General features: G+C 52.2%; 1 protein-coding gene across 1 annotated transcript; it reads right to left on the bottom strand.

Moving 5' to 3' along the window:
• Positions 1-160: 160 nt before the first annotated feature.
• Positions 161-11,261, bottom strand: MPV17 (mitochondrial inner membrane protein MPV17). Its single transcript, XM_081101173.1, has 8 exons — positions 11,226-11,261; positions 10,674-10,748; positions 3,462-3,577; positions 3,184-3,276; positions 2,997-3,092; positions 2,704-2,736; positions 2,336-2,388; positions 161-1,116 (listed from the first exon to the last, which is right to left on the bottom strand). The coding sequence occupies exons 2-8, from the start codon at positions 10,741-10,743 to the stop codon at positions 1,047-1,049; spliced, it is 531 nt and encodes a 176-aa protein (XP_080957299.1). The 5' UTR covers positions 10,744-10,748; positions 11,226-11,261; the 3' UTR covers positions 161-1,046.
• Between the last annotated feature and the right edge of the window lie 207 nt (positions 11,262-11,468).

Raw genomic sequence — 11,468 nt, 5'->3', positions numbered from 1 at the left:
CCAGAGTGGTAGTTCAGTCAAGTTAATTTTTCTCCTGGGAATCACAGTAGCACCATCACTGTATCTTTGACTTCCTGGTTAAGATCCCTTGGTAGAAAGTAAGGAAACATGGTGTCTTAGTCCATTGGAGGTGCTGTAACAACAAACAAACAAAACTGGGTGGCTTATAAATGAGCATTTATTTTTCATAGTTCTGGGGACTGGGAAGTCCAAGATCACGGTGCCAATGAACTTGGTGTCTTCTGAGGACCTGCTTAATGGGTTAGATGGCACTTTCTTGCTATATCCTCACAGGCAGCTTTTATAATGGTACAAATCCTGTGAGGACTCTGCCCTCATGACCTCATCACCTCCCAAAGGTCCCACCTCCTAATACCGTCACCTTGGACATTGGGTTTTCCACCATGTGAACTTGGGGTTATACAAAAAAGTGCAACCCCTAGGACACGGGTTCAAGTTTCTGTTCTGCCACTAACTTGTGCTGTGGACAGGTCCTCACTTCGATGGACCTCATTGTCTTCGTCTGTGAAGACAGCTTGGCGGTCTCTAGGCTTTTCTTTCCATCTCTAGAAATTGGCTCCCTAGTATTTTTCTGTTGGGTCTTACTCGTGGCCTCTGCAGGTTCCAGATGACATTTTTATAGAGGTACCAATTCCATATTTATGGAAGTACCACGTAAAGAGTTTGAGGGGATCCCCAAAGAACTGGAGCTACACTGGGGTTGGAAATGGTTGGAGAAACAACTGTATCAATGAAGAGTGGGGATAAATGGCATTTGCCAGGACATGGGCATAAGCTAAAGTTGCCAAGATCATAGGGTCCAGCCAACACTACGGACTGTCTATCGTGTGGCGGGCACAGACCACAATAAAGATTTCAGTGAATTCAAAAGGAGTCCGTTCACACTTTAGAGTGAAACGGGCCATTTCATAGTGCGGACCCCATTACGTTCTGACCAGCAACCAAACCCCATGAAAACTGATGTGCCCACTTTGAGGAGGTCATCTGACCATTCCAGGGTCAAGCTGCATCACTGCAAGGCAAGCTTAGAGCTGATGCGCCTTCCAGGACAGGTAGGAGTTCCAGATAACAGCAACACACTGCACAACAGCCAACCTAAGGAACAGGAATGGCATCGTGAAGAGGATGGGTAAGGAGACAGCAAAGGGGGAGAGACAGGAGAATGTGATGGAAGAGGAGGTGTTAGCTCTGAGAACATCCACATTCAGATCTCCTTCCTCTAGCCCTCTACGGAGGGGTGTGTGGCTCAGACCAGAGGACAACCAGCTCAGGGCTCGTGCTGTCCCAGAGCTGTTTCCTGCACAAGAGCCTCGAAGTGAAATGCCCTCAGCAGCCATCTGGCCTTGCGTGGCTCTTGTTCATGCCCCTGTGCAGGCTCCTTCTAAACACACGTACCTCTGCACCTTGTACCAGCTGAGCAGACCTCGTCTTCAAAACGTACTATCTGCCATTGAAAGTGCCTTCTTCTCTTTATTTTACCTTGCTTTAGTTTCAAAGACGGTTGCGAGGACCCTCATGTTTAAATTTTGGTTCATTAAGTCTATATCCCTTTTAGCTATGCTATTCATGCATATTTTGACCATGTCCTCTCTTAAGAGTTTTGTATTTTTTCCCTGTTCCCAAAGCCCCCTCACTTCCAATAATTTCAACCAGTCATCTTGAATTCAACTTTGTTAAATTGTAGTTTCAGCAACTACCTTTATTATTAGGGTAAAATAATATTTTGCAGTGGACTAACCCGACCTGTGGACTAAACTCACCTATATGGCTCTTGGGCCTACCTTTCTGTCTAATCTAGGCTGTAGCACCTAGGTACTGTCCCTGCAGCAAGGGTGGAGAGCTCAGGTGGGATGAGCCAATGGCTATGGAGCAGGACCCTCCCTGAGATGAAAGGTCAGTGGGAAGATACTCAGGAATCTAGGAGCTCTGGTCAGGGCAGAGTATTCTGGGGGGGGCGTGTAAAGTAGCTCAAGCCCCAGCCAGCTTGCCCCTATCGACCCTTGGACTGAAGGGTCCCAGGTTTGATTCTGGTCAAGGGCATGTAGCTTGGTAGCAGGCTCCATCCCTGGCCCCAGTCAGGGCGCATGCAGGAGACAACCAATCGATGTGTCTCTCTCACATCGATGTATCTCTGTCTCTCCCCCTCCCTTCCGCTCTCTCTAAATATCAATGGAAAAAATATCCTCAGGTGAGGATTAACAAAAAAACAAATTAAAAAAAAAAAAAGTAGCTCAAGGCTGAATGAAAATCTCTTTATCTCTAACTGTTCACAAGGCGGCTCTCCCTTGACGGGCAGGGCAGGGAACTGTCATACCTGTAATAGAGGGGAACCAGGTAGAAGTTGGCTAGCTGCACCGCAGGCCAGAGCTACAAGAGAGAGAAGGTCAATGTTGGGGGGCTGCCTCCACTCCCCGACCCCATCCCGAGTGAAATGGGCCATTTCACAGTGCTGACCCTAGTAAGTTCTGACCAGCAACCAACCCCCATGAGAACTGGCCCATGTTCAGCTGTGAACAAAAACCAGCCGAACAACTGGGTGACTGCTTCGGAGTGTGCCGCCCGCACTGGGAATGAGAGAGTAATCCCAACCAAGGGGTTTCTATGTCAGGAGCACCCCCAATCCCTGGGCACTTCTGGACTCAAGGAAGCAGGAACACAGGCTGCGGAGGTGCCAGCTCTTACATAGTAGTTGGCGATGAGGGCATCAGGATAATCCTAAGGAGACAAAGAAGGAAGAAGTTACTTGCACTTCCATGCAGCTCCTGCCTCCCAGTCCTATCACACAGACTTCTGTGCAAAGAACACGTATCTGCACCACACCTCCCTCACCCCTCCCTCACCCCTCCCTCACCCCTCTCCTCCAGAGCTGGGACTCTCCCTGCACATCCACCTGTCTTATCCCCATGAAGCCTGCCTCCTTGCCCCGGGCATGCCAGCCGGACAGCCAGAGATTGCCCCACACCTGCCCAACTCACCCGCTGGAGTTTGGCCCAGTTGTCCTGGGCTGACAGTCCATTGAGTGCCCCTGTCAGTGAGAGGAAACTGCCTAGAAAACACGGGGCAAAGCACCCCTAGGGAAGAGAAATGAAAATGCTGTGAGCACCTAAACCCCACTGTCCCGATGCAGCTCACCCTTCTCAACCTCCCTTTCCTTCTGCTCACCTGGTCCAACAGCATCTTCTTTAGAGCATCCACCTTGGTGCTGCCAGGGATGAGCCGGTCCAAAACCTTGTACCAGCCTCCTACTACGGGGCCCTGAAAGTAAACCCCAGGGAGGGGGCAGGGATGCAGTGAGGGAAGCAGTTGGCTTTTACAGCACACAGCTCCTCCCCCAAGCATTAGAAACCAAATCCCAGGACAAGCATCCACTCAGGTAAGCGCAGATGTGCGAGAGGCCAAGGGAAACAGACCAGCAGCAGCCCTGCTACGGGCGAACTTACCACAAAGCCACAGCCCAGAGAGGCCATGGTCAGGGTCCGGCTAATCTGGTGTTTCCGCATACCTCGCCTCTCCACCAGCTGCTGTGAGATAATGTCACCCAGGCCCATCAGGGACCCTGTGCAGGGTACACAGGTGTTGTCAGGACACCTCCCGGATGGGCTGCCACTCCAAGGAGCTGGATAAGCCTGCTGACTGAATGAGACTCTGGCACTCTGGGTCCAAGGGCTTGTTCTGGCCAGTCCCTTGCTGCTGCCTCCAAGTTCTCCTCTCCCAAGGATGGTGACACCTCATGTGTGTACGGTTAGAAACTGTGATGAGCAGCCCTGAGCAGGGCAGGCCCGAGAACTCTGCACTGAGCAATCAAGTGAAGTCAGAGTCAGAAACTGAAGCTAGAGGAAGGAGAAATCTAAGGTGCCAGGGGCTGAGAACCTGTCAGAATCAGAAAGGCCTTCCACATAACTTAGAGGTATGGGAATACAGGCCTGCAACCTCACATATCCAGTAAGTGGCAGAGCCAAGGCACAACCAGGTGGTTTGATTTACTAAACAGTATTCTTTCCAGGACACCACACTATGAATAGGCCATGTGTGGAATGGTGAGGAACCCTGGTTTTTCCCCAAAGCCCAAGACAAGACCCTGGTCAATGTCCTTCACCTTGGTCTTGGGGTCTCCAGTTGTGAATAACAGCAAGAATAACTCTTTTTTAAAACATGAGTGTTTGCCCTGACCGGTTTGGCTCAGTGGATAGAGCGTCAGCCTGCGGACTGAAGGGTCCCAGGTTCGATTCCAGTCAAGGGCATGTACCTTGGCTGTGGGCACATTCCCAGTGTGGGGTGTGTAGGAGGCAGCTGATCCATGTTTCTCTCTCATGGATGTTTCTAACTCCCTCTCCCTCTCCCTTCCTCTCTGTAAAAATCAATAATATATATATATGTTTCTAACTCCCTCTCCCTCTCCCTTCCTTTCTGTAAAAATCAATAATATATATATATGTTTCTAACTTCCTCTCCCTCTCCCTTCCTCTCTGTAAAAATCAATTATATATATATATATATATATATATATATATATATATATATATATATATATATAAGAATGAGTGTTCAAATGGCCCCGGTTAGGAAGATGACTGGCTGAGGTGGTAAGAGTCCCCATAGAGAGGAGTCCTGGCCAACTCTTAACACAATCAGGTAAACCCAATCTCCCCACTCACAATCTCAGACTGAGCTGGCAATAGGTATTATAGCCATTTCTCCCCCAGCTTCTATACCCGTTTCCTGCCCGCCCCTCCCTTCGCTTGCACGGATACCCAGCTCTAAGCAGCCCTTGTCAGATGCCCATACCAGAGTCCAAGACTATTTACAGAGCCCCCCTTCAGCTATGGTGGCGTGATGGTTTCTAGCAAATACACTTATATATATAGGGCTGCTTGGGAGTGACCGTATGATCTCCAGCTCGCCTGTCCATCTCACGGAGTAATGAGAGTCCCCCTCCAGCCCCGTAGCCACCACTGTCCTTGTGCCCTCAATTAGCACTGGGCAAACACATCCTTCAACCCTTTCCTTGGCTGGGAGCTGGCTCTGACGTCCGTGCTGGCTGCACACTCACTGCTCTTCCCCCGCACCCTCTGCACAGCCCTGCCCCTGAGCAGCCTCGTCAGAGGCCGCCGGGCAAGGCTGAGAGCTAGAGCTGGGACACCTGTAGGTGACCGAGGCTGCCGGTCTCAGCACACCCATTAAGACAGCCCTGCCTCTCCTCTCCCTGAAACCCCAATAGTGGTGGAGGTCCTTCCCAGAACATGACTAGTTGCCACCTGCCAAAGGACAAGGACAGGAGCCTAGCATCTGTGTTCTCTCATCCTCAGCCATACGTAACCGAGCCCCTGGCAGGTGCTCAGAAAGTAAAGCAAGGAGAAACGTCAAAAGTACTGCCCCAAACAGGCCTACTCTGGGAAAGGGCATTAAAGAACTCTGAAGTCTAGCCCAAGGACCACGTCGGGCTCAAGGTGTGAGGACCAGTGGAACTGAAGGCTTGCTCCCCTAGTTAGCACTTAACTCCCTATGCCCCTCCCTGACAACAGGGTCACCAGCTGCACCCCCAGGCCGGGGAGGGAGTCACTGTGGCCATGCCTAAAGGGAAGAGCGACCCTGAGAAGTCCCAGGAGGATGGACAGAAAGGCAGGCGCCTGTTAAATGAAAGGACTGACAGCTTAACATTCTCCTGGAGCAAGGTGTTTAGAGTTTACAAAGGGCCCTCACACATTCCGTCCTCACAAAAGGTCTGGGAGGTAGGGGCCCCACATCCACTTGTCTTTGAGAGAAGAGGGACTTGATGAGAAGTGGAGCTGGGGGCCTGAACCCAGGCCTTCTCTCGAGGAGGAACAGGAGGGCCAGGGAATTCCCAGAATAGGCTGAGACTTGGCCATCGGGGCTGGAGGGCGCCAAAAGGCTCCTGTGGCTGCCACTCGCAGGGGGTTCCTGCCTTCTGCCGGAAGCAGGCCCCGGAAGCCTGCATCTCAGATACTCCTGTTTTTCACTCCCTAGAATGTGAGACCACCTGTTCCTTGTCACCTGTGGGGAGCGAAGCGAGATTCCTGGGAAAGGAACTGTCACAGAGACAGCTGTGTGTTTCCACTCTTATGCTTGCCCACTGTCAACAGCAAGCTCAAGACAGAGCAGGAATGAAAACCAAAGTCCCAATTCTAGCCCCGTAGTCGAGCAGCCTTTGAGAGAGATTGATTCCAGGCCCCTAACCACGCACACCAAACCCCAGACACCCCGAGTGATAGGGCAGCAGCAGGAGAGGTGGTATGTAGCTCAGTAGCCCTGCCAGTTCTGTCCATTTCAGACAGGACAGGACCGAGGTTCCCTTCTGCCCACAAATTATCAGGCCCCTGGGCCTCAGCAACTCCAGGGTGGTCTGTGGCTTCGGTCCCCGCACAGAGCAAGGCCTACACTTCTGGTCCGAGTGACTGGGCAGGAAAGGCTGACATTCAGACTCCGTATTCCATCTTACCCAAGCCCAGGTGTGGGAGCCCTTTTAGGCATATTTGGTTGGTCTGGCCCTCCCCGTGCTCTGGCCTCTAGCCCCAGGGGGTCGGGGGTGGAGGCCTGCAGAGACATACTGCCTGAGCCCTGATGGGGCAGGGTGAGGGGCTGCTGGCCAGTGATGCCCCAAAGCTAGGCTGGGCACAGAGCCCAGCAGGCAGACGTTGGCACTGGCGTGACATCATACCCCTGGGTAGGTGCCAGTTCTCATGCCGTCACTCGAGACCGGATTCAGCAGAGTGGGGGCGGGTTTGGGGGGGGGGGCGGGCTGCCTCTGAGCACAGAGGTAATTGGGACCACTCCTCTGTCCACTAGTGGAAAAGCCCCAAGTTTTACCCCCTCTTCCTAGGTCCAGGTGAGAGTAAGTTCTCTATTTTGTTCCTCTCCTGGCTTTTGTGCATGGAGTCTTAGGGGCAAGAAAAAAAGTGTTAATGGAAGAGAACAGGCTGGGGGGCAGAAAGCTGGCATGAAGGGCAGGAAGCGTGTCCTTGCGTCCAGGAGACCCGAGCTGTCAGGTAGAGCTGCCGGTGTGGGGCCAGAGGTGCTGTTGACTCATTCCTCCACGGAAGCCTCCAACAAGTCAATAGCTGCCTGGCATAGGGGCTTGGTCTGGCAGAGCCCAGAGGGAGCTGGAGCCCCGCCGAAAGGGGAGAGGGCATCCTCTGGGATTGGTCTGAATGTCTTCCCCACCCCTGACCTGGACTATCTATCCTACAGCTAGAAAATGAGACCAAAAAAAGGGTTCTATAGTGTAGACCAGCTGGGGCTACACTCAGCATCCTGAGTCCCCAGGAGTCTCAAGTACAGGGCAGTGCACTGGCAAGCGCCATACGTTCTAACGCCAGCTCTACCACTGATGATGTGGAACCTCAGTGCATGTCCGCCTCCTTGCCTCAGTTTCCTTTTCTGTAATATCAGGGGCTGGACTGGATGAGCTCTTACATCCTGGTTTAATTCAGACTCCAGGGAAACCAGTGTCCGCAGAAGCTCAGCTGCTCCCACAGCAGGCCCAGGTTGGCTAAGATGCATGGAGTTGGGCCTTGGGTCCTCTGGACAGGAAAGGCCCTTAAGAAAGGATGGGAGAAGGCAGACTCAAATTCTGCAAAACACAGCAGACCTTTGCCCAGGCCGCCCTGTTCCTGACTCTGGCTTGGTCCAAACTGAATGTTATCAGACACTTCTTTTGAACCATTTCAGATCTTGATTCACTTATCTTATTCCAGCCATTACAGCAATTCAACCTGATAGATTCTTGCCTATGCCACATCGGGGGCTGCACTGTGGATGCTCTACTTGGGGACCGTGCATGTGCAATTTGGTAGTAAATGGGCATTAACATCCCACGTGGCGAACCTTTAACCCAGGGGTGGGCAAACTTTTTGACTTGAGGGCCACAATGGGTTCTTAAACTGGACCGGAGGGCCGGAACAAAAGCATCGATGGAGTGTTTGTGTGAACTAATATAAATTCAAAGTAAACATCATTACATAAAAGGGTACGGTCTTTTTTTATTATTATTTTTATTCATTTCAAACGGGCCGGATCCGGCCCGCGGGCCGTAGTTTGCCCACGGCTGCTTTAACCAATGAGTTGGCAGCTAGTGGGTAAAGGTTTCTCCTTTCTTCCAGAAAAGACTACTCACCTATGTAGTCCTAAGAGGCATTTCAAAGAGCTTCCCAGTCAGTTTTAAGGGACTGAGCAGCTGGGTGCCTTAAGCAGTGTCCAATTTAACAATGTGTCCTTAAGTCAGCTCTCCCTCCTCCTTCCCCCATGGGCCCTTATAAAGTACTTGCACAGAAGTTTCAGGTTCTGCTTTTTGGAGAACCAAGGCTAAGATAGTGGTCCATGTTCAGATTTTTTTTAATGCATTGGTTTTAAAGAGATGAAGGGAATGAGATGGAGAAGCATCAATTCATCGTTCCACTTATTTATGCATTCATTGGTTGCTTCTTATATGTGCCCTGACCAGAGATCAAACCCACAACCTTGGCACATCAGGACAACGCTCTAACCAACTGAGTAACCCAGCCAAAGCTCATGTTAAAGTTTCTGGCAAGTGGAACAAACCCAACCCAAATACCTCTATAAAAAGAACTGCTTGCCCAGCCAGTGTGGCTCAGTAGTTGAGCGTACACCTATGAACCAGGAGGTCACGGTTTGATTCCCCATCAGGGCACTAGCCTAGGTGCTGGGCTCCATCACCAGTAGAGGGCGTGCAGGAGGCAGCTGATTGATGATCCTCTCATTATTGATGTTTCTCTCTCTCTCTCTCCCTCTCCCTTCCTAAAATGAAGGAAAAAAAATATTTTTTAAAAAGACTAGCTTGCTGTGCCTGGGTTGCCAACACTCAGAGAACACTCCAGGCCAATCCCTGGAGCCTTAAAGTTTATTAACAGTTTTAAGTCTCTAAAGCCTTCACAGAGATAATCCCTACACTTACTCTGTGAAATCATATAACTAAACTCAAGTTCTAAATGAGGAAACTGAGGCTCAAAGAGGTTTATTGACTTGTTCATGCAGCTACGACTAACTGCTATGGCTCCGAGATTCAAATCGTGGTCTTCTGATTCCAAGTCTGAAATCTCTACTGTTTAGGAACTACTGTGCTGGGATCTAAAAGCAACTTGGTGAGCAATTTCCACCTCCTCGCTTTCCTTTTTGTTTGATCCAACTGAGCAGCAGGCAAGAGAAGTCTGAAAGGTTTGGAAAAGCCTGAGAAAAGTGCTACCCAGAGGTTGCTTCGGGGCTGAGCTGTTGGCACTGCCTCAGAAAGACTGCAGGTATGGAGCCACAGGGCTGTAGCCCGGACAGACAAGTATGTACATGATTAAGCTACATATCTGCACTTGGGCCCCTTGGAGCTCCAACTTCTGCCCTGGTCAGCTGCAGGTGCCTTGAGTAGGGACTATCCTTCCCTCCTTATTCTTTTTTCTTTTCCTTTCTTTTTCCCCCTCCCTATCTTAATGGCCAAGAAGGGGAACCTTCCTTCCGGCAGCTAGGGGCCCTGAGGGAATCTGAGGCTGGGCAAAGGGCCCAGAGTGTCAGTTCCCATCACAGCCACACAGTCCAGCATGAGTCACCACACACGCAGCCAGGTGAGTCATACAGGCTGACGGACACTCTGAGGACAGGACATAGGGTGGTTGGGCACAGGAGGCTGGAAAGGGGCCGGAGGGCAAAAGAATCCACCTCTTGGACAGTTCCCCAATGAGGTGTCTAGTGCTGATGTGAAGCTATTCTAGTAACAGGACCGCTGTTCCATCCTGGTTTTCAGTTTACTCCCCCCACCTTTCAAGTCTTCCTCTCAGAAGCCCATGTCCTCATTAGAATCCTGTTCCCTTCCTCTAAACATGGTAACCCCCCGTCTTAACCTGATCACTCTTGTGCTGCCCCATAGTCACACTCCTTATGATTCTTCCCCCATAATAACTTATCTCCATGCCTCCTTTACATGAGCTAATCGACAAAACGAAAATGGTAACAGTAACAAATGCAGGTAAGTCACTGGGTTATCTTTGTGAAGTTGCTACTTAATCACAGGATTTGGAGTAAAAATAAACCCTTGGTTAGTATATTGTTTGGGGATATGGTACATAGGTAGTAAAACCATGAGAAAAGCAAAAGGATGATATAAACAGAACTCAGGGCAGTGGTTGTCTCTTGGGGGTCTCACAGCTGGGTACTCATGGAGTGTCCAGTTTTGACACTGAAAGTGTACTTACATGTCTTAATCGTTCTTTTGTGTTAAGATGTATTTCACAATAAAAAATACTAAGGAAAACACTTATTACCTCTGTAACCTAATGGGGATCAAGTAGTCCTAGCTCATCACAGAGCTCTGTGGGGACAATGTGTGTGACCGTGACTTGCACACCCTACAATGTCAGAGGACCCTGTGTTGCGATTACTTTTCTAAGGTAAGGCCTCCTGGGCCAATGCCTTTCTCGTGAGGGATGACTCCTCAGCTCCTACCTGACAGCTAGACCAACTATGCATATCCCTTCCCTACGTGGACCCACCCTCCCAGCCAGACAGGAGACAGCTTGGGACGAGACGCCAACTCTGCAAGGGGGCTGGATAGGAGGGACAAGTGAGGGGGCGGGGCAAGCGCCTGCCTTCCAATCAGCCGCCTCTGGCCCCGCTCGGGTCCCAGGGGCACTCACCGGCCGTCAGAACCTGAACTTTCCACGGGTGGGTATTCAGGGCCCGCTGGTATGCCCGCCAGAGCGCCATGCTTCCTGCCGAGCCAAGAGGAGGGGTTCAGCCCACGGCCCACCCACAAGCAGAGAGACGCTGGGCTTTCCCTGGGGCCCATCCCTCCCTCCTCCCGCTCCCACGGTCCACCCGCGAGGGGCTCAGGGGGATGCCTCCTGGACAGCTTCCGGTCAGAGGGTAAACAGGAAGGCCGCGGGGGACTGTGAAATGCTGGCGGCAGCCTCCCGCCACCGCACCCCAGCCCGGGGGCAGGGCCACCGGGGGCCTCCGCCCCACGAGGCGCTGCCGAGGACGGGCTCGCTCCGGCTTTCCCCAGAGCCTGGCCGGTCCCCAGGTTCGGACGCTCAGTCGGAACCAGCCCGCATCCTTCCTGAGTCCAACTCCACGCGGGACACAGGGCTGGTCCCTCCCGGGCCTGGGATGACCACGTGCGCCGTGGGCGTGGGCGTGCGCGGCGCGCTGAGGTTTGAGCCGCTCCTGGCGGACCCCGGACAACTCACCTGCGCGCGAGCTCAGCCCCTCCACGTGACCTGAAGGGCGGTGGGACTTCCGCCGTGAGCCCCGCCCCTTCCGCCTGGCTGGGCGGAGGCTTTTCCCCGCGGCGGGCGCAGGATGGGCGGACTGATTCGTCACTGCTGCTCGTGGACAGCGGTCAGCTCGGCCGGAGCGACGGGTTTTCCCGGTTGACTAAGCCCCAAGCCGGCCTGGGCGTGGCCCCGCTGGGCACGCTTCCCACCTCGGTC

This window comes from Myotis nattereri (assembly GCF_964212035.1).
Source record: "Myotis nattereri genome assembly, chromosome: 10".
Lineage (NCBI taxonomy): Eukaryota > Metazoa > Chordata > Mammalia > Chiroptera > Vespertilionidae > Myotis > Myotis nattereri.
The sequence above is the reverse complement of the archived record's forward strand: the minus strand, read 5'-3'. Positions and strand labels throughout refer to the sequence as shown.